Raw genomic sequence first — 19032 nt, 5'->3', positions numbered from 1 at the left:
TTTTCTTAAAAAAAAATTGTCTTCATACAAAATTGTTGTATTCCCGGTGTGTGTTTTAAATTTATCGATTTTTATAGTTTAAGTTTATCAGTACTGCATCCTTTATTTTTGAGTATTTGCAACATTTACCAATTTTAATTTAGTCCATTTTCGAATACACTAATCTAATTTAGCAAAGAACCACTATTACATAATTGTTTTTCTCTCGTACTAATTCCACTTGTACTAACTTTGTATTGTTATTTCCTTCGGTTATCCTATTAACTTCACTTGAACCTTAATTAGGCCTTGTTTAGTTCAATTTATTTTTACTTATTTCAGAAAAATTAAGTTCAGATCAGATCACAAAAAATAAGATCACATCAGATCACAAAAAATAAGTTCGGATCAAATCATTGTTTTATGTGCAATTTTTTATTGCTAAATATCTTTAATTTAATTTCGTAATGAAAAAAATTATGAAAATTACATATTAAGAAAAACACATTATTACGAATCTAACCAAGATCCCACTTGATACGTTTTTTCCTTACAGATTATCGTACACTTAAGGTCAAAGTTTGGTCAAATCAGACAAACATATAAGACATATTAGTCCAGATCATATTAGATAAGTTCAGATAAGCAAAAATAAGGTGAACTAAATAGGGTCTTAGTTTATTCATTCCATGTATTATCTGCAATTACTTTTCCTAAAATTCTAAAACTACATGCATTCTCAAGTGTTCCAAGTATTTTTTTTTTTACGGTTTCTCTTATTCTCAATTACTTCAAGTATAATAAGTTAAGATAGATAAATTTTGGTAAAATAAGTTCTAATAAGGGTCACCTCAAATAAGTTCAAATAATTTAGCTAAGTTCTAATATATTCAGGTAGGATAAAATAAGTTCATATAAGTAAAAATCAAGTCATTTGAACATAGCATACCCTAAATATATTACTAGTAAACTGATTTCAGCACAATTTATTGTGAGAAGAGCACAAAAGATCGTGTTCTCACAAGTAGTGTGCCAAAATCAATTTTATTTTGTTGTGTTAAAATTAATTTCCATATAATTCGTACTGGCAAACTATTTGAAGATATCTAATTTTAATTACATTGTCATCCCCAGATACTTATGCGACTAACGAGGTGGGCTAGAAAATCAATAATAAATCTATAAACACCAATGGAGTCAATAGTTACAAGTTTTAATAGTTTGAATCGTGGTCAGATTGATTTAAATTTAGGAAGATATTTGGATCCAATCTAACTTTAGTTATTTCTTAATTTAACATATTTTTATAAAAAAAAGTTACAATATTTTTTTAAACTAATTTTGTTACAATCCCAGGTGTCAGTGAAGAATACGCCTGACGGCGCTATTTTATTTTCTATGCATAGAAAGACTGAATTAATTTACACCCTCATGCCTTCAAGTACCTTAACTTCTATACCTTAAACGGAAATTATAATTTTGGACCACCCTAAAAATTATTATATTATATTAAGTACAAATTCTTATAAATTATGTAATTATGTTGTACGGCAAAGTTTAATTAAATATAAACAACTTGTTAATTATATATGGACCTCCTATTTGGTTGTACAATATATTGTATAGTTTTTCCAGCCTCTATTTGCTTATAAAGCAAGCTGCTGAAATTAAACTTATTAATCCCTCCACAATTATTTATCTTCATTATAATTAATTCTTTTAGGGCACAAATATTTTCTCCTGGTCAGAATCATAGAAAAAGTACTAAATTAGGGTAAGTCCTAGGAATAATGGGACTAATTATGTATGATTTGATGCTTTGTTCATCATTGAGCTCAATCTCTTGATTGTTTACCCTTTGATTTGTTTGTGTTTTCTTTGTTAACAGACGAAGGATAGATTTAAGGAAGGATCGACAATGGGAAGGGGGAAGATCGTGATCGAAAGAATTGATAACTCAACGAGTAGGCAGGTGACTTTCTCAAAGAGGAGAAAGGGTTTATTGAAGAAATCTAAAGAGCTTGCTATTCTTTGTGATGCTGAAGTTGGAGTTATCATATTTTCCAGCACTTCAAAGCTTTATGAGTACTCCAGCTCGAGGTTTGATTCTACTTAATTTGCCTATTTAACTTTACATTATGTAATTAATTTGTTGGTTAATAATCTAGTTTCTGCAATTTAGATACTATATAAATGATTATTTAAGGTAGACAGTTCCAACTTTTGTCAGAAAGAAATTGACAAGATTTTAGTTGTTGGTTTATTTGACATGCTTGAGACCACCCAATACAAATCCCATTTTAGGCCAAGATTTAGATATAGAAACCGGATAAATTTAACTTTACAACTCTAATAAATTTTGAATTGATGTAGAGGTCAATTTTTAAATCGCCAACATAAATATGAAGTATTCCATATAATCTCAACAAAATTTAATACATTGAAACCCTATTTACACTAATATAGTATAGGGTTGTAACATCCCCTGTCTTGTGTTTAGATAAACGAATTGTACAGTATATCGTCATCCTCAAGTAATATTATTTCAAAGTTTACCCCACAACTATACTAACAGTTTGTAACTTTGGAGTAAGGTCGTCTGCTTATCAAAGCTTTAAACAAGGCAAAATGACATAAACTAAGCTGATAATTTTGTTATATAGACTAATTAATCTTTTATGGATTGATTGCTTGTCTCATTATTAACACATATATAACTATTAGTATGACCACTAACTTTATACAAAGGTTGTATCGAAATATATATATTTATATGTATGACCATTGCTAACACTTCAATATAGTGATATTCAAGCTTGATGGATTTATGATACTTCTTAGTGAAAGGCAATTGTAAGATATGGATGATTTAAATAACAACATAAACTCTGTTTGATAAAATTAGTTATTATATGCGTAGTATATTATATGTTATTGTAGCAACTTGATAGCTATTAGATTATTATAAAAATAATATTTCTTCTTAGCTACTAGCATCTGCAAAACAAGTTAAGGATAGTAAAAGAACAAAAATTTAACCATATTTTCCCTTCAAAAGAAACTTCTATACCAAAATGTTTATACATTAAGCTTTTTTCAAAACATTACCTCTACCACTAAGTTTAAACTACCATATAAACACTATAATGAACACCACTTCATCACACCTTGCTTTAGTTAATATTTGACCAATTCTACTACTAGTATGATATTGCTAACAAGACCATAATCTCATGAAAATAAAAGCAACCTAATACCTTTGATTCCAAGGTTTAACACTTCTCTTACTTACATCTTCAAATGAATTACATAATTATTTATCTAAGGATTTTTTGTAAAAAACTACCTTTTAAAATCCATTTTTTGCGAGAAACTACCACGAAAACGAAATGTTGTAATTAACTACCTTATAAAACACAAATTGTTGTAATTGACTACCACCAATCGAAAAGTCAAGTTTGACTTTATTTTCCCGGCGTTGACCTAGTCACGTGCGGCTCACGTGACCCTTTAAGGACAAAATTTCCCCCTTTTTTCCCCAAATTCTCCCTCCTGTTCCTTCGAAAACCTACTGTTCTTCTTCTTCAACTTCAGTTTCATGTACTCTGCTTCATCCATTATCCTCTTCTTCTCACCTTCAAGGCAGCATACTCTATTCCTCAATACAGCAACCTCACCCTTAAGAATATGCTTTTCTGAAATGAGTTGATTAGTAATATCCAGTTGCCAGTCAATTATTCCTTCATTCACCCAACGAAAGTATTTGCAACCCCTTTGATACAAGCTTCAAACTTCCTTCCGTCCGGGATTATCACGCGTCCACGTTATCACCCTCGCAATGAATTCTGGTTTAATTACCCAATTTGAAGAGGAAATTATGAAGAACAATGGAGCTTCGAATTGAATTAGGGATTTGGGGATGAAATGAGGTGTTTCCGAAGGAACGGGAGGGAGAATTTGGGGAAAAGGGGGGAAAGTTTGTCATTAAGGGTCACGTGAGCCGCATGTGACTTGGTCAACGCCGGAAAAATAAAGTCAAACTTGAATTTCCGATGGGTGGTAGTCAATTACAACAATTTGTGTTTTATAAGGTAGTTAATTACAACATTTCGTTTTCGTGGTAGTTTCTCGCAAAAAATGGATTATAATAGGTAGTTTTTTACAAAAAATCCTTTATCTAATATATAATATTATTTAAATTCAAAGGGAAAACATGCTATCGCCATTTCGTTCGATATGATTTGGCACTACATGAGCGCTATATATGTCGCCACCTTATGTGTCATCACTCATCACCCTAAAACTCTTAATGTGTGTAACCTTTGCATTTAATTTTCCCATATAATAATGTAACTCATAAGTAATTGCACTATAATCTAGACTTTAATTTGCAAGAGATTTACGCACTAATGTCTGTTGATTCCTTGGATGCTACTCCCTCCATTTTTAAATACTTGCTCCAAATCTACTTTTTGCACAGTTTATTTAACCTAGTTTGACTAATGTTTGTGATTATACATAAGAAAAAATAGTCTTATTTTGGGTACTTGTTGGAATTGTCTCAATGAATAGATTACTTAATTTCAATTATTAGAATTTATACATATTAATAAATAAAGATATAATTGATCAAAAAATCGGCATACGTACCCATGAGAAATGGAACAAGTATTTTAAAACAGAGGGAGTAATTCTTTAGATGCAATACCAGTCAAGCAATTATACAAAGTAATATTTACAAAAGTTATTATTTTATCATGTAAACTCAAATAAAAAACTAGCACCTATTATTCTTAAATTTATTAATTATTTTTACTAGGTTGGTTCACACGCAATCCATAAGTAGCAATATTCGATAAACACTTTCGGGTGGCCTTACATCACAACTTTATTTGTTAGTAGCAACAATGAGGGAAAATATGTAAGCAAATATTTTTAGGGGTATAAATGTCCGCGCATTATTCTTAAGAATTTTAAAAAAGAGCTAATCAACATTAATTGGGGCGATTAAGTAAATAAACATTTTAGAGGTTATAATTATCCACACTATGTATAAGAGTTATCTCATAATTTTTACAAAGTATGAATATAGATTCACCTAAAATACTGTTAAACACTAACCTTCTAAATTTAATTTTGATCAAATTTACAAATATATAGTGATCAGGGCATTACACGGGCTGATAACTAGTTTCTACATAAAAGCAATAACCTAATGCATTTAGCGCTTGGGTACATGTATGCATAATGTAGTCATTATCAACCTTTAACCTTTGCCTCTTTGATAAAGTTAATTTAGACACACCTTAAGTTAAAAAGGTATTTTTTAAAAAAAAAATTTAAAAAAAAAAAAAAAAAAAGGTGCAATAGAGCTAGCCGAGTTGGGAAGGCCGAGGCTAGGGGTGATAATGAGACTGAGCTATTCGTGAACTATTCGAGCTCGATTCGGTCAAAGCTCGGTCAAAGCTCGATTCGTGGTGGCTCGACTCGGGTTTGAGCTCGGCTCGAGACCTTAACGAGCCAAGCTGAGTTATGCCAAGTTCGGCTCGAAAGTTCGTGAACAAGCTCAATTATTTTTTTCATATAAAGAAATCATGTATATAAATATAAATATATTTATCAATAGATATTACACAATAATAAGTTAGTGTTTTCATTATTAAAAAAATAAACTTGTTGTAAAATAAAAAAATTAATAATAAACAATAAAGAAGACAAGTAAACTAGGGATAAGAATAAAACAAGTTTGTTCGTGAACAGTTCGAGTTCGGCTCGGTCAACGCTTAGTCAAAGCTCGGCTCGGTCAAAGCTCGACTCTTAAAGGTTTGAACTCGGTTCGAGTTCGAACAAATTTAAACGATCACGAGCCGAGCTGACCATAGTTCGGGCTCGGCTCGCCCGATTAGCACCCCTAGCCGAGGCCATATTTAGATTTATGGTGCTCCATTAGACGTCTAAAATATCATCGACAAGGCTCTTATCCTTGCAATGTGTTGAGCAACTTAACATTAATAAGAAAAACTACGTATAAATATACATAAAAAATTCCTGTATTTATCTTGTTTGTATGTTGTAAAAGAAAATAAAGGAAAAGTTAATCTCTGGAGAGAGATTTTTTAGTGTGGTTGGTCACACCGTGTGGCAGGGGTTACTCAATTACTCGGTCAGGGGTTACTCGAGTTACTCCTAACCGAGTAATCCCTAGCCGAGTAACTCTTCGAGTAACCCCTGATCGAGTAACCCCTCAAATAAACCCCTGATCGAACCCTCAAGTAATCCCTAATCGAGTAATCCCTGACCGAGTAACTCGAGTAACCCTGACCACACGGTGTGGCTAGCCATATATAAAAATTTGTGATATGTGAAAATACGTGGAAAATATTTCTAACTAAAGCTGGACAATTTTTTTTTCCTCAGTTTTCCTTCCAAAACCAACAAAAAAAATAAGTGTGGAAATAGTGAAATCTAAAACTCAAAATTTTGAACTCTTATTTATGTGCTTGAGTTTTCCTCAATAAAATAAACAAACAATTGAAAGCTAGATGAAAATTTGTAATGTTCAATTGTGTTGCTTATTAAACAATCAAACAAGTAAAAACCAGTAAGGAGAAATTTGTATAATTTTTCTATCCTTCATATATCCATACTTTAACTTTTCTTCAATAGTTATCCTGATATTCTCATTCTCAAACACACAGTTAAGTTAAAAATATCATAACCTCAGTACCTCACTATATGAGGATGCATTTCACGGGTATACTTCACTTCAAATGAAAAAGCTAATTCCCCATTGAAATATATTTCAACTATACAATCAACCATCTTTTTCATCTTAATTGGATTGTAAATTAGTTGGTGCACCAGAGTACACTGCTCATTTTGCAACTAGTCAAAATAATAACATATGTTCTTTGATTTTGAACAATATGTTTTGGGCTTCGATTCCTTTGAATCATATGTTCATTTAATTTATATTCTTCGCAGTTTAACCCTTGTTCTTTTTCTTTTTGAATAAAACAATGAAACATATATTTTAGATTTGAACTACATATTCTTTGAGTTTGGAAATTTTATATCAGACATGTTTCTTGTATTAAATTACATGTTCAATGTAGCTTTTATAGTGTGTTTGGATTTATGGATATGGAGGGAAAGGAAGGAAATGAAAATGGAGCGGTGGAGTATTATTCATTTGGAAAACAAATGAAAAAGGAAGGGAATTGCAGGGTGGAGAAACAGAGAGATCGATTAAATAATAAGAAATTTATTTCTCTAAGTGAGATTTGTAAAGAAAACTCATTATTTTTCCCTCCTCTTCCTTTCCCTTTCCCTTCCCTCCCCTTTCCTTATCTCCCCAAATTCTTCATAAAGACGGGTGCATGTTTATTAATTTATTGTAAGATGGGTTAAAGTTATATTCAAAGTATTTAAAGTTACCTTCTATAGTACAAAATTATTATTTTTGTAATAATAAATTTAATCTTACAAAAATCTTATAATGTATTAGACTAATTATATTAATTTTTATAGTATCCCCCATGAATCTATAAGATATTACACCTTAAAATAAATAGCTAAAGTTACTCTTAACCCGATCATTTTACAATAAAATTAGCATACATCCACCTTACACAGGACTTATTGTTTTCTCTTCTCCTTTTTTTATCCAAACAAACTATTGGTTTTTATTTTATTTTCTTTTCTTTTAAGGTTCAAATTAATTTGTTTTAACTTGTTCAAATTATTGTGTACCCGGATACATTAATCAATAATTGTAAATAGATGGGACCAATGCACCTTGATACAAAACAAACAAAATCTAAATTAAAGATTGTTTTTCCGATAAGACTCGGATTATTAGCCGGTAGAGGGGTGGCTGATTTGGACATGCAATTGTAAAAGTCAGATATCATCGCTTTAATTCGGATGAGGACTAGTTACCCAATGATTTTGTGCACCCTTATCTAGCAGTACTCAAACATGGTCTAATTGTGTCAATCTAATACATATCTTGGCAGCATGAAATCAGTTATTGAGAGATATAACAAAGCAAAGCAAGAGCAACACCATATGAACTCAGAATCTGAACTAAAGGTAAGATCTTTGTTTGTCACGTTATTCTTATTGTTATTGTAAATCTTTTTCTATTTAAGATTTAAATAGGTGCATTATTGCATATACTCTGCATATTACTACTAAACATAACTTTCCTTAAATGAAGTAGATGTATTATACGTAGTATAATTCACCCCTCCCAATATGCTAGCAAACTAGCAAAGGATACAAAACCAAGGATAAAACTTACTCCATCCGATCCTTTTTGTTCTCCGCTTGTGAATGGATTTCTTTTGTGAAACAAAAGATGTCAAAGTGGCATGAGAAGAACAAAAAGGATCGGGAGAGGGAGTATTAGGTTTATAACATTGAAGTGGAAAGTCGAAAACCACAAACAAGACTACAATAATACTTGAAAAATGTAGCCCAACCCCAAACATAAGCACGGTTTATGTGCTAGCTAGGGAATGGAAAATAAGTTTATATACTTCGTAGGTTGTAAACAATTTTGGCTTTATATTTTAGAACACCAATTCTTTTTGATTTTTGATCCATGCAATGTGGTTGAGCACTCGATGCATAAATATTTGTATGTATAGAGGTGCACATATAAGTATGAATGTATATCGTGTATGTGTACAATTGTACATAGCATTGTGCCTATCAGTGGCGGATCCAGGATTTTGTGCCTGTAAGTATGAACGAACTATATTTTAATGGAATTATGTTACCAAAAGAAATCAAATCATGAAAGATTTAAGATTATGGTCAACAATAATTCCATTATAATGTAGTTCGTTTGTACTTACTAGTGCTTCTAAGTAATACAGAAATATAAATTGTAACAGCAGTGCTTCACATATATTAAGCAGATTTTTCCACATCAAAAGACTGCAAAATACTTGAGAAATAGTTGTTCCAAAAATGTTTCTTGAGCGTTTGAGATAACATTTGTGAGTCTAAAACAAGAATCATGCATTACATTAGCCTCGCAACTGTTATAATCTGGCAATACAATACCCAATCAGTACAGAAATGTTCTCAGATCATTTATGAAATAAAAGAGACCTTTATACTAGAAGTAGCCGAAAAGGGTGAAGATGATCAAGTATCTCTTTCAGATGCTTAAAGATGAATTTACATAAACTTAGCTTTTATCATCTGCCATATGTTACCAAGCTAATAACTGTTCATTATGATCATGTTATTAATAGCACGCGATGCAGTACAATGTGTTAATTATAACAGTTTACATGCTAGTTTTGGCGACAGGAGGCTGAAATCACAAGGCAGCAGTTGCAGGATCTGCACGAAAGCTACCGGTATGCTTTCTCCCATTACTAGATTTTTCTCAAACTTATTGGTTATGATTAATACGGAATACTAATTGGTAACTACTACTTGCAATTGCACGAATAAGGTTGTTTGTTTGATCATTCCTTTCCCTATTTTATTTCTTGCTATCTGACCTTAAGTCTTGAAGTCAGATCTTGATTTTCTAGCAGACTATTTAGAGGATTTATAGAAAACTTAATAGAAACATTCAAGTAATGATGATTTGGTGTATTAGTTTGATTAATAATATATATAAGAGTAGCTAAAACAAAGAGTTCATATACCCTAACTTAGGGACTTCATTTCCATTCTGATAAGGCAGGCAACTTATGGGACAAAAGCTCTCTGGTCTAAACATAGAGGAGCTGCAATCCCTAGAGGAGCAACTAGAAATGAGTCTTCGAGGGGTTCGTATGAAAAAGGCAAGAAACTCGTTACCTGAGAGTCTAATTAGCTAGTTAACTTCAGTTTCGATATGAAAATTGGTTGTCCTAATTTACTGAACAGTGCAATGCATCCTACAAATGCAGGAACAGATCCTTACAAATGAGATTCGAGAGCTTAACCACAAGGTCTTTTACAAGATTAATACTTTCCTTTTATATTCTCAGCAGAAAAGATGACAGCAAATCTTACTGTGTTGGTTCTAATCCAATTTCCTTTTTACAGGGGAATATCATTCAGCAGGAAAATATGGAGCTATGCGAAAAGGTAAACCTTATTCGTCAAGAAAACACCGACTTGTGTAAGAAGGTATGAGACCCTATGACAATCAAAAGAAAACCTGATCTATACAAGTTACTTGATCTGTTTCCATTATAATTTGTACAGACTTATATGAGACAGATTATTGGCTCGTCTAAAGCTAATCAACTTAATATTTTTCTTAGCTTTATAGTATGGGAAACGCGACTGAGGTCAGCAGCAATTCCTTGATGCCGAATGGTTTAACCACCAGAGGTGATCCACAGGAGCTAATCCATCTTCGATTAAGCCATCCTGAAAGGCACGGAAATTGGGCTATAGGAGAAACAACAGTATTGGGGTAAGATTGTGTTTTACACTCTTACCTTATGATAAAATGTTAGTTTTTTAAACTCTATTGCTGAAACTGAAACAGTATTTCAAAACAATGCAGCAGACTATAATTTTATGAAGAAGTTAAGCATATATGGATCAAGAAGTGTAATTAAAGTTTATAACATCGCCATGAACAAATTTTTCTCTACAACAGACGAAAGTAGTGCATGAAGCTAGCAAGATTAGTTTCAGAATGTTGCTACACTAGCAAAGTAGATGGAAACCAACTACTATTGTAAAAACTTCATAGTAATGAATGTCAAAAGTGTATATTGAGCATAGGGAGAATTCAAGTTAATCTCTCCTCTCACAATTTATTGTTTTACTTTTATTTTTTAAATAATAAAAGTGAAATAGTAAAGTGGCACGAAAACAAATACATAAAGTTGTGAGAGGAGATTAACTTGGTATGTTAAACTCGGAGATTAACTAGGGCTCCCTCTTGAGCATATCAATTGCCCTGTTTTCTATGGGAAATTCCATGTTTCTCATATTGAGTAACGAAATTTGTTTCTCATGGGGGTATTTACGTGAATAAATCAATAACTTTTACATTATTGTGGGCTCCACAATTGAATAAAGTTGTTGGTTTATTTACGAAAATGTCATGTGAGAAACTAATTTTGTTTTTCACTATGAGAAAATGGGACATTCCCGTTTTATATATCTCTCAAAAGTGGCTGAAAATGGAAGTCTCTTTTTATCAATTTAACTACAAGGGTAAAGTGAAATATCTTCATTGTCATAGGACTATGAATCAAAGTCTTCAAACCATTAATATCGTTGTCTCGTTGAGATTATAGAGATAAAAATACATGTAGGCATGTAGCTGATGTAAGCAAGCCATTTAAGCATTTAGGTAAAAAAATATCGAATGATAATCGAAGTCAACATCATCTCAAAGCATTTAAATGTTTCTGATTGTATGAGGTAATTACATATTGGACCCCAAACTCTACCATCATCCATTGACGTACAAGAAACTGGGAAGTTTACTATGTAACAATTGTTGAAAAAATAAGTGTTTCAAAGTGTTTCAAAGGCTACAAAATTATAATGAATAATGTGTTTGTTTGATTAAAGGAAGATGGTGTGGCGTGACATTTCATCACTGACTTTGAAAATGAATTTCGGCGCCACTCGGGGATGCACATTGTATCGCCGGTACGTTCTCTAATACTACACACCACTCTCACTCAAAAGCACTTTTGGGTGAGAGGTGGAGCCATATAAATAAACTTATGCCAAAAGAAGAATGTGTTTAGCTCTTTTTAGATATGTATAATGTTTATGTCTTATGATCATTGATTTACTCCACCAAGAAATATATATATGATTCACAAGGTAATATGAAAGGATGAAGAAGATGAAAGACAAAGAGATTAATCAGCAATTAAGAAAATTAACCAACTCATAAAAGCAACTCAAATGTAAGCTAATCAACAAATTAGTTTGTTATGCCACATAAAATTTTAAGCTAATATCTTTTGTAGCTAATTTGTACTCCAATGGTAAGCTATTAGCTTGTGATTTAATTAAGGCTTAATTTGTTAATTAACATTTAATTTTATTAATGTATCAACAATTTTTTTTGGCAAGTTTTTGTCAAGCAAATTAGCTTGGCCAAGTAATTTAATTTTTTAGATCCAATTGTCAGGCTAATAGGTAGGATATTTTCTAAATTACAAGCAAGTCCCAACCTACAAATATTGGAGTTACTCTAAACATCCCATTAAAAAAAGAGGTAAGTGGGGATTACAAAGGAATCCCAATAAAAAGAACAAGAATGCGAAGAGAATGAATCTAGACATGGAAAAAGTATACTCCACAACGCACCTGATGGGCAACCGTGGTAGGCCACAACCTACTTGTGAAGTAGATTATTCATACTATTAAAAAGCCATAAATCAATCAAGAAATATGACTTTTATCCTCTATATTCCAACAACAATGGCTGACTATGAACATATATTTTTCACCAGACACTTGACTTGTAATACTCAGAGGAGCATACATTCAACATTAATTTTTATAATATGTTTTAAGTTAGGATTTTTTGTGAAAAACTATCTAATACATTTTCAGATTTTGTGAAAAATTAGCTTATAAAAAAAATGTTAGAAGGAACTACTTATAAAATACATACTTCCGTCGGTTTTTCTTTTATATGCAACATTTTGACTTTTACACTATTTATATAATTCACTTTGACTGGATTTGATGAGTTATACTAAAAGAAAAATATAGTTATATGTAATCTTGTTAGATTAATCTCGATTTATACTTTATTATGATTAAAATTTTATGACCTTTAAATATAAGTAATAAATGATATTAATGATTGAAATAAACGCACTAGCAAACGTTTAAATAATGAGAAGTGTTGCATTTGATGGAAAACTGAAGAAATACTAAATGTAGTGATAAGTTGTACCCTTATTAGTTATTACTGTAAGGGGGCTATGGGGAAACTGGGTAGGAAAAGAGGGGAAAAGGGGGTCTCTTATTCAATACTTGCAACTAGACTTGTCAATTCCTAACCCGACCTGGTAACAGATCCAACCCGACCCGATTGCAAACCTAAGATACTGAAAAAGAATCCAAACTTGACCTAACTCAACCTATATGACCTAAAATCGACTGGATTTGACCCACTCAACTTATTTTGTAATGACCCAAACAATCCAAATCGTTTGAAGCAAACAATCCAAATGACCCCAAAATCCCATTTACCTGAATTGACAGGTTCACTTGCAGCATGCTATTATTGGAAAGTTTTTTTTGGTTGAAAGTTGTACTATTACACTTATTTTATTCTCATGACGTGCTAAATTATATTCTTAACAATCTTTCACTCCTATTTTAAGTGTATTAAATCATGTGAAATGAGACCCACATTTCTTAAATGTCGTGAAAAAATGTGTGTTATAAATTATAAAAATAGAGGATGTATAATACAAAAATCCTACATTTTAAAATGGTCAAAAATAGGATTTTGATTGTAATTAAAATGTTTGTTGAATTTTTTTGTTGTAATTTGCAAAAATAAACTTTGATGGTTATAAACTATAAAATGAATACTTTTACCGGAATTGACATATTTTCTTGTCTAAAATACTTGTAACAAAGCAAAAACAATATAGACCTGAGCTCTTCTAAGGCATCACTTTGGGCCTTTTATTTGTGCTTCTGACTTCTCCTTGGGCCTCTTTTGTTAGGCCTCAATCATTACAAATCCAAATGCTTCCATTATTCACTCTCCTCACTAGGTTTTGCTTTCCTTATTCAATGCGTCAAAAAATCTTGATCGGAATAGACTCCAACCTCCTATTCTCCTCATAATGGTCTAATAAACTCTGGAATCCCTATAGAATTCCAATTCATTCAAAATAATAATAATATACTTCATCTGTTTTTTAATTCTTGTAATAGTTTCCTAAAATGTAAATGTAACAATACTTGCAACACACAATAATTAGAAAGTTATTTTGTAAAAGAGTTGTATATTTCCCTTATTTAAATTACATGGCTCACTAAATTATACTTCTAGCAATCTCTCACCTCAGTTCAAAGTATATTAAATAATGTGATCACACTTTTCTTATATACCGTGAAACAGTGTGTGTTGCAACTATTAAAAAGAAGAAATTATATAATAATAATAATAATAATAATAATAATAATAATAATAATAAATAAGATAAAATAAGATTTAAAAAAAATAGAAAACACGTATTTGTAAGTAATAAATTAAAATTATCTTGGTAGAACACTACTAATCTAAAGAAATTATTAGGGAATATTCATAGAATATTCTCCTCCTAGGTATATAATATATTTTGTATAAGATTAATTTTATGATATCTTTACATGTATTATAGTAATCTAATATGATTAAGTTTCTTATTGTAAGCTAATAAATATTTATCAAATGAAAATTACTATAATTAAGGAGTTTATATTCTCTGACATGGTATCACAACTTAGTTTAGATGTTGGGATTGTTTAGATCTAAAAAATTCTCTTATAGACACATCATTGTCAAGATACTTCACGGAGATCTTGGGCTCACGTGCATTAAACTGGAATCTAGACGACAAGATGCTATCTTAACCTAGCCAATTAGCCATGCGTCGTGCATTAAACGCAAATTTTAAGATGCAGCATGGTGCACCTAGAAATAGGTGTACCACGCCTATATTTTGAACATTTAGTAAAAAAATTTGAACAATTGCAAATTTTGAACATCTAGTAAAAACATCTAAACATCGCAAATTTTGAACATTTATTTAAAAAATCTAAACAATCTCAATGCATCACGCCTATACTTTTGAATATTTAGTAAAAAAATATAAACAATCGCAAAATTTTGAACATTTAGTAAAAAAATCTAAACAACGCAAATTTTGAACATTTAATTAAAAAAAATGTGAACAATCGCAATACACCACACCTATATTTTTGAACATTTAGTAAAAAAATATGAACAATAACAAATTTTTGAACCTTTAGTAAAAAAATCTGAACAATCGCAAATTTAGAATTATTACGAGTCAGACAAATTTTGAAAGAAAATTGTCTGACTTGTAATAATTCAATAATTTTGTAATATAAACTGAAATTTATTGTATACAATATGAACATTTCTTTATAAAATATGAACATAAAAATTGCATGTTTATATTCAGTTTTTGTAACGTGTAAATATTTTTTTACTAAATGTTCATTTTTTGTAAAATGTTCAATTTTTTTTTTTACTAAAAGTTCAAAAGTATAGACGTAGGCACCTATTTCTAAAGGTGTCAAATCAGGTACCCAGATGGAGTTTGGGTTGATCCACAATGGGTCGGGGTGTTTGGATCAGGTAATGACAGGTCATCTTATCCTAACAAACCAAATCAAGTCAGGTCAAACTTAATTATATTCAAGTCAAAGGTGGGTCCAGGTATGGTCAGGTACAAATCGAATTCGGGTCAAGTCAAATTCGGGTCAAGTCATATCGAGTTCAAGTGAGTTCGAAGTCGGATTTAAAAGGGTTTATTTGGTTAAAAATGGATTTAATAGACTTTGGATCAGGTAATTTCGGATTCAATTAGGTCTCAGTTCAAATCAATTCAGTTTTGATTAGATCTTAATTTGAATCAGTCATGTAATTTTAAACTCATGCTATATTTCTATACAAGTATATAAATTATCTTTATTTCACTCATATATATCAACCTTATTTAACAATTAAGTGTTTTAGAATTTCTCTCTTCTACTAACAATTAAATATAACCCTCATTAATTACACTTGTTATTTAAAATCCCCCTTTGGTCTCCACTATAATCAATAAGTCGATAACTAATTAACTAATAAGTTTTGGGTCGAGTTTAATGGGGTCGTAGGTAGTTTTGGATCAAGTTGAATAAGGGTCGGGTTAAATGAGGTATTCTCGAGTATAAATGATTTCAGATAAATTTCGTTTCGAGTTAATCTAGGTCTTGAATTATCAGGTTTTATTGGTTTTAGATAAACAATGAGTCGAAACCAAGTTGGGTTTGGATCGTAAATTATCAGGTAAAATCGATTTCGAGATAACTTCGAGTTGATTCCAGATCGGATTTGGATTAATTTTTTTTGGATCCAACCAGTTTAAAAACAGTTTGGTTTCTAGTAAACCTTTTGGATTGGGTTAGTTTTTGACCCCCCTATCTATTTCTATGTGCACTATGGTGCACATAAACTAATTGGTGCATTAAACTCATTCAACTTGCTATTAATTGGGATCTAGACGCGGATTATTTATGTATTTTAGATTATTAATAAGCAGACTGCGCTATAATTTATTTGGGCTTAAGAGGTTTCAAATCAATCACCTTTTCTCATTGTTGGATGAATACATGTTGAGGGGAAAGTTGTGGAAGAAGCGAAGTATTTATGATTTATCATTTGATTTTTGGAGGAAGAATTGGCTTGTGGAATTTCTAGAATAAGTTCCAAAATGAAAAGGAACTAAGGAGAAATAAGGATGAACTAATTAAAATAATGGTTCATTTATTTGAATTGGTGCCGGAACACAAGAGTAAATGAGTAAGTTCTATCTTCATTATTGTGTGGGAATGGAGAAAAAATTTAACTGCCACCCTTAAAAAAAATGAAAAAGAAGGGTGATTGATTCTTTATAATTTCCTAGATGATGAAGAATTTTATTCATGAAGTTTGAGAAAGCAAAGGAACAGAAGAAGATATTGGAAGAACTTGATTATAAATTTAAAATCAAGTTTCACTTATAAGCATGTTCCTTAAGGAAGGTTGGTGGTTGAATTGAAGGGAACTTGATTAGTACATACCAAGGTAATGTGTTTTGTGTTTCATTGAACATTCAAGAATGTGAGATGAAGGAAATAATTAAACTCTTATGATTGTTAAGAACCTTATATCTCAAACTTTCTAAACTAAGAGTACAACATCTGTCTCAAGTTCGTTCTACTTGAAATATTTCCATATGCTTCTTTCATACCTTTTGAGCCTAATATTCATTATCCTTTTCTCTAACAAACTCTCAAAATTGATTTTTGCTTGATTTTGTATCTTATCTATCAAGTTCCTTCACTGGTTTTGAAGTTGGGTTTTTGGACTGTGAATTGGAAATTTGTGTAGTAGCATCCTAGCTAGTTTGAAAATTGAGTATCTAAAGATGTTAGGAATACCAAGTGTTTAACCTTTTTTATGGTGGTATGTGTGACATTTTCCCTTTTGTATGTATGCATGCATAAATGATTGATTTGAATTAATAAATGTGTGCAAGAATACCTTTTTGATGATGAAAAAAGGGGGAAGAATTTGTGTGTGATGCTTATTCCTATGTGATGTTGGATATGCTTAATCATAAGTGAATTTTGCTTACTCATGAGTGATACTTTGTAAATAATGTATTCAAGTTAAGTCATATTGGTGTACGTCCATATAATGTACTTCAAACATGTTATTATCTTTTTATGAGTACGTAGTTCCTTACTGTGCATGCATGAATTGTTCAATAGCTCCTAATTTGCATGATTTGCTTGATTAAGGGAGAATATATGTATATCTTCTACTGTTTAAATTGTGATAAGCATCATTTGTTTGTCATCATCAAAAAGGGGGAAATTGTTGTAAGGTTTTGATGATTGATAACAAATGATGATTATCTAACTAATATGTGCATTGAGATGTGAATGAACAAGCCATAAAGCATGAAGATTGTTGAGTACAAATTAGATCATTATTGAAGATAGTTCCTAATGTACAAGTATGGATTGTGCTTGAAGTTCCTTCGGGGGAACACAAAGAGAGGAGTTCTTAGATTGAGGGAGAACCTTAGAAATCCAATCATTATTACCGGGTTTGCAATTTGCTCATAACTACATTTACTTTCTTATTATCTCTAGAATTAGAAGTTAGAAATAAGTTTTAATCGAGGAGAGAGAAAGAGATTGTTTCGGTGATGAGGAAAATGAAAGGAAAAACGAATAAGCATATTTTTTATTTAAATGTGCATAAATTTTGTACTAAATGTGCATAATTTTTGTGATGAATGTGCAATTTGCGCAAGTAAAAACGAATGTGCATAATTTTTGAATTAAATGTCCATAAATTTTGTACTAAACGTGCCATAATTTTTGCGCTGGAATGGGGTGATTTTACTGCCTCGTGTATAATATACTTTAAACTCTAGTTGCATTCTATTATTTGATAATCTATCTTATCCTCTTAAAGTAGATACAAATTTTATAAAAGTAAATTGATTGAATTCAAAAGTAAAAGCTTAATCAAATGCTAAATATAAAATCTCTAAGTTTGTGTTAATTGGTGCTAAAGGATTTTGGTGTGAAAGTTGAGGATGTGATCAATAGGGTTAGGTTGTTGCACCTGAGTTAAGCTGAGCTGCTAGTTCTTGTAAGACTTGGAACCTCCTTGACTTCTATAAAATCAATATTGGTGTTGCTGTTTTCATTGATAAAATCAACACTGATCCCCACCTTCCCATGATACAACCAGCAATTCGGGTTGGTCTCCTTCCACTCTTCGCTGGGTTAAAGTGATTTTCAATGGTCACATTTATTAAGGGAGTGTGCATGGGTTGGGATTTGTTGCAAGGGATGAGAATGGGCAGGTTCTGCTACCAAGTGTCAGGTGAGGTCAAGAAAATTGGGGAGCAGCGATGGCTGCTTGTAGGGAATTATTTCAAACATCCCACACTTGAGTCTCACTGTGATCATACACTTAAGCATGGTGGCGTCCAAAGGGAAGGAAGCTAGAGCAAAAGAGTCGCCAATAAGTTTTAGGAACTTGTAAACCGTTCACAGGGTGAAGGTTACACCCCTTCACGATCCATGAGATCGCTAAATCCACAGTGGTCTGGAACCATGACTGGATATTTGGGGATGAAGGTACAAATCCAAGCTAAAAGAGATTGAACCTGCCCTAAATAGGCCTCTAATTTATTCTTCTCATATTCATGTGCGCTTTTTGACTAACATACAATCAACATATTAACCCTAAACTTGTTTAATCTATGTTAGTTGAATATTAATGCACAAACAAATATATTATTGGTG

The 19032-nt window shown here is 31.4% G+C and overlaps 1 protein-coding gene across 1 annotated transcript; it reads left to right on the top strand.

Annotated features, from left to right (window-relative positions):
* Nucleotides 1-1897: 1897 nt before the first annotated feature.
* Nucleotides 1898-11458, top strand: LOC145564032 (MADS-box transcription factor 23-like). The gene is made up of 8 exons (XM_081624393.1): nt 1898-2079; nt 7998-8073; nt 9295-9356; nt 9692-9791; nt 9900-9941; nt 10039-10122; nt 10260-10414; nt 10490-11458. The coding sequence occupies exons 1-8, from the start codon at nt 1898-1900 to the stop codon at nt 10515-10517; spliced, it is 729 nt and encodes a 242-aa protein (XP_081480519.1). The 3' UTR covers nt 10518-11458.
* Nucleotides 11459-19032: the final 7574 nt, after the last annotated feature.

The sequence above is a fragment of the Chenopodium album genome, chromosome 10 (assembly GCF_948465745.1).
Source record: "Chenopodium album chromosome 10, dcCheAlbu1.1, whole genome shotgun sequence".
In the NCBI taxonomy this organism is placed as follows: Eukaryota; Viridiplantae; Streptophyta; class Magnoliopsida; order Caryophyllales; family Amaranthaceae; genus Chenopodium; species Chenopodium album.
The sequence above is the reverse complement of the archived record's forward strand: the minus strand, read 5'-3'. Positions and strand labels throughout refer to the sequence as shown.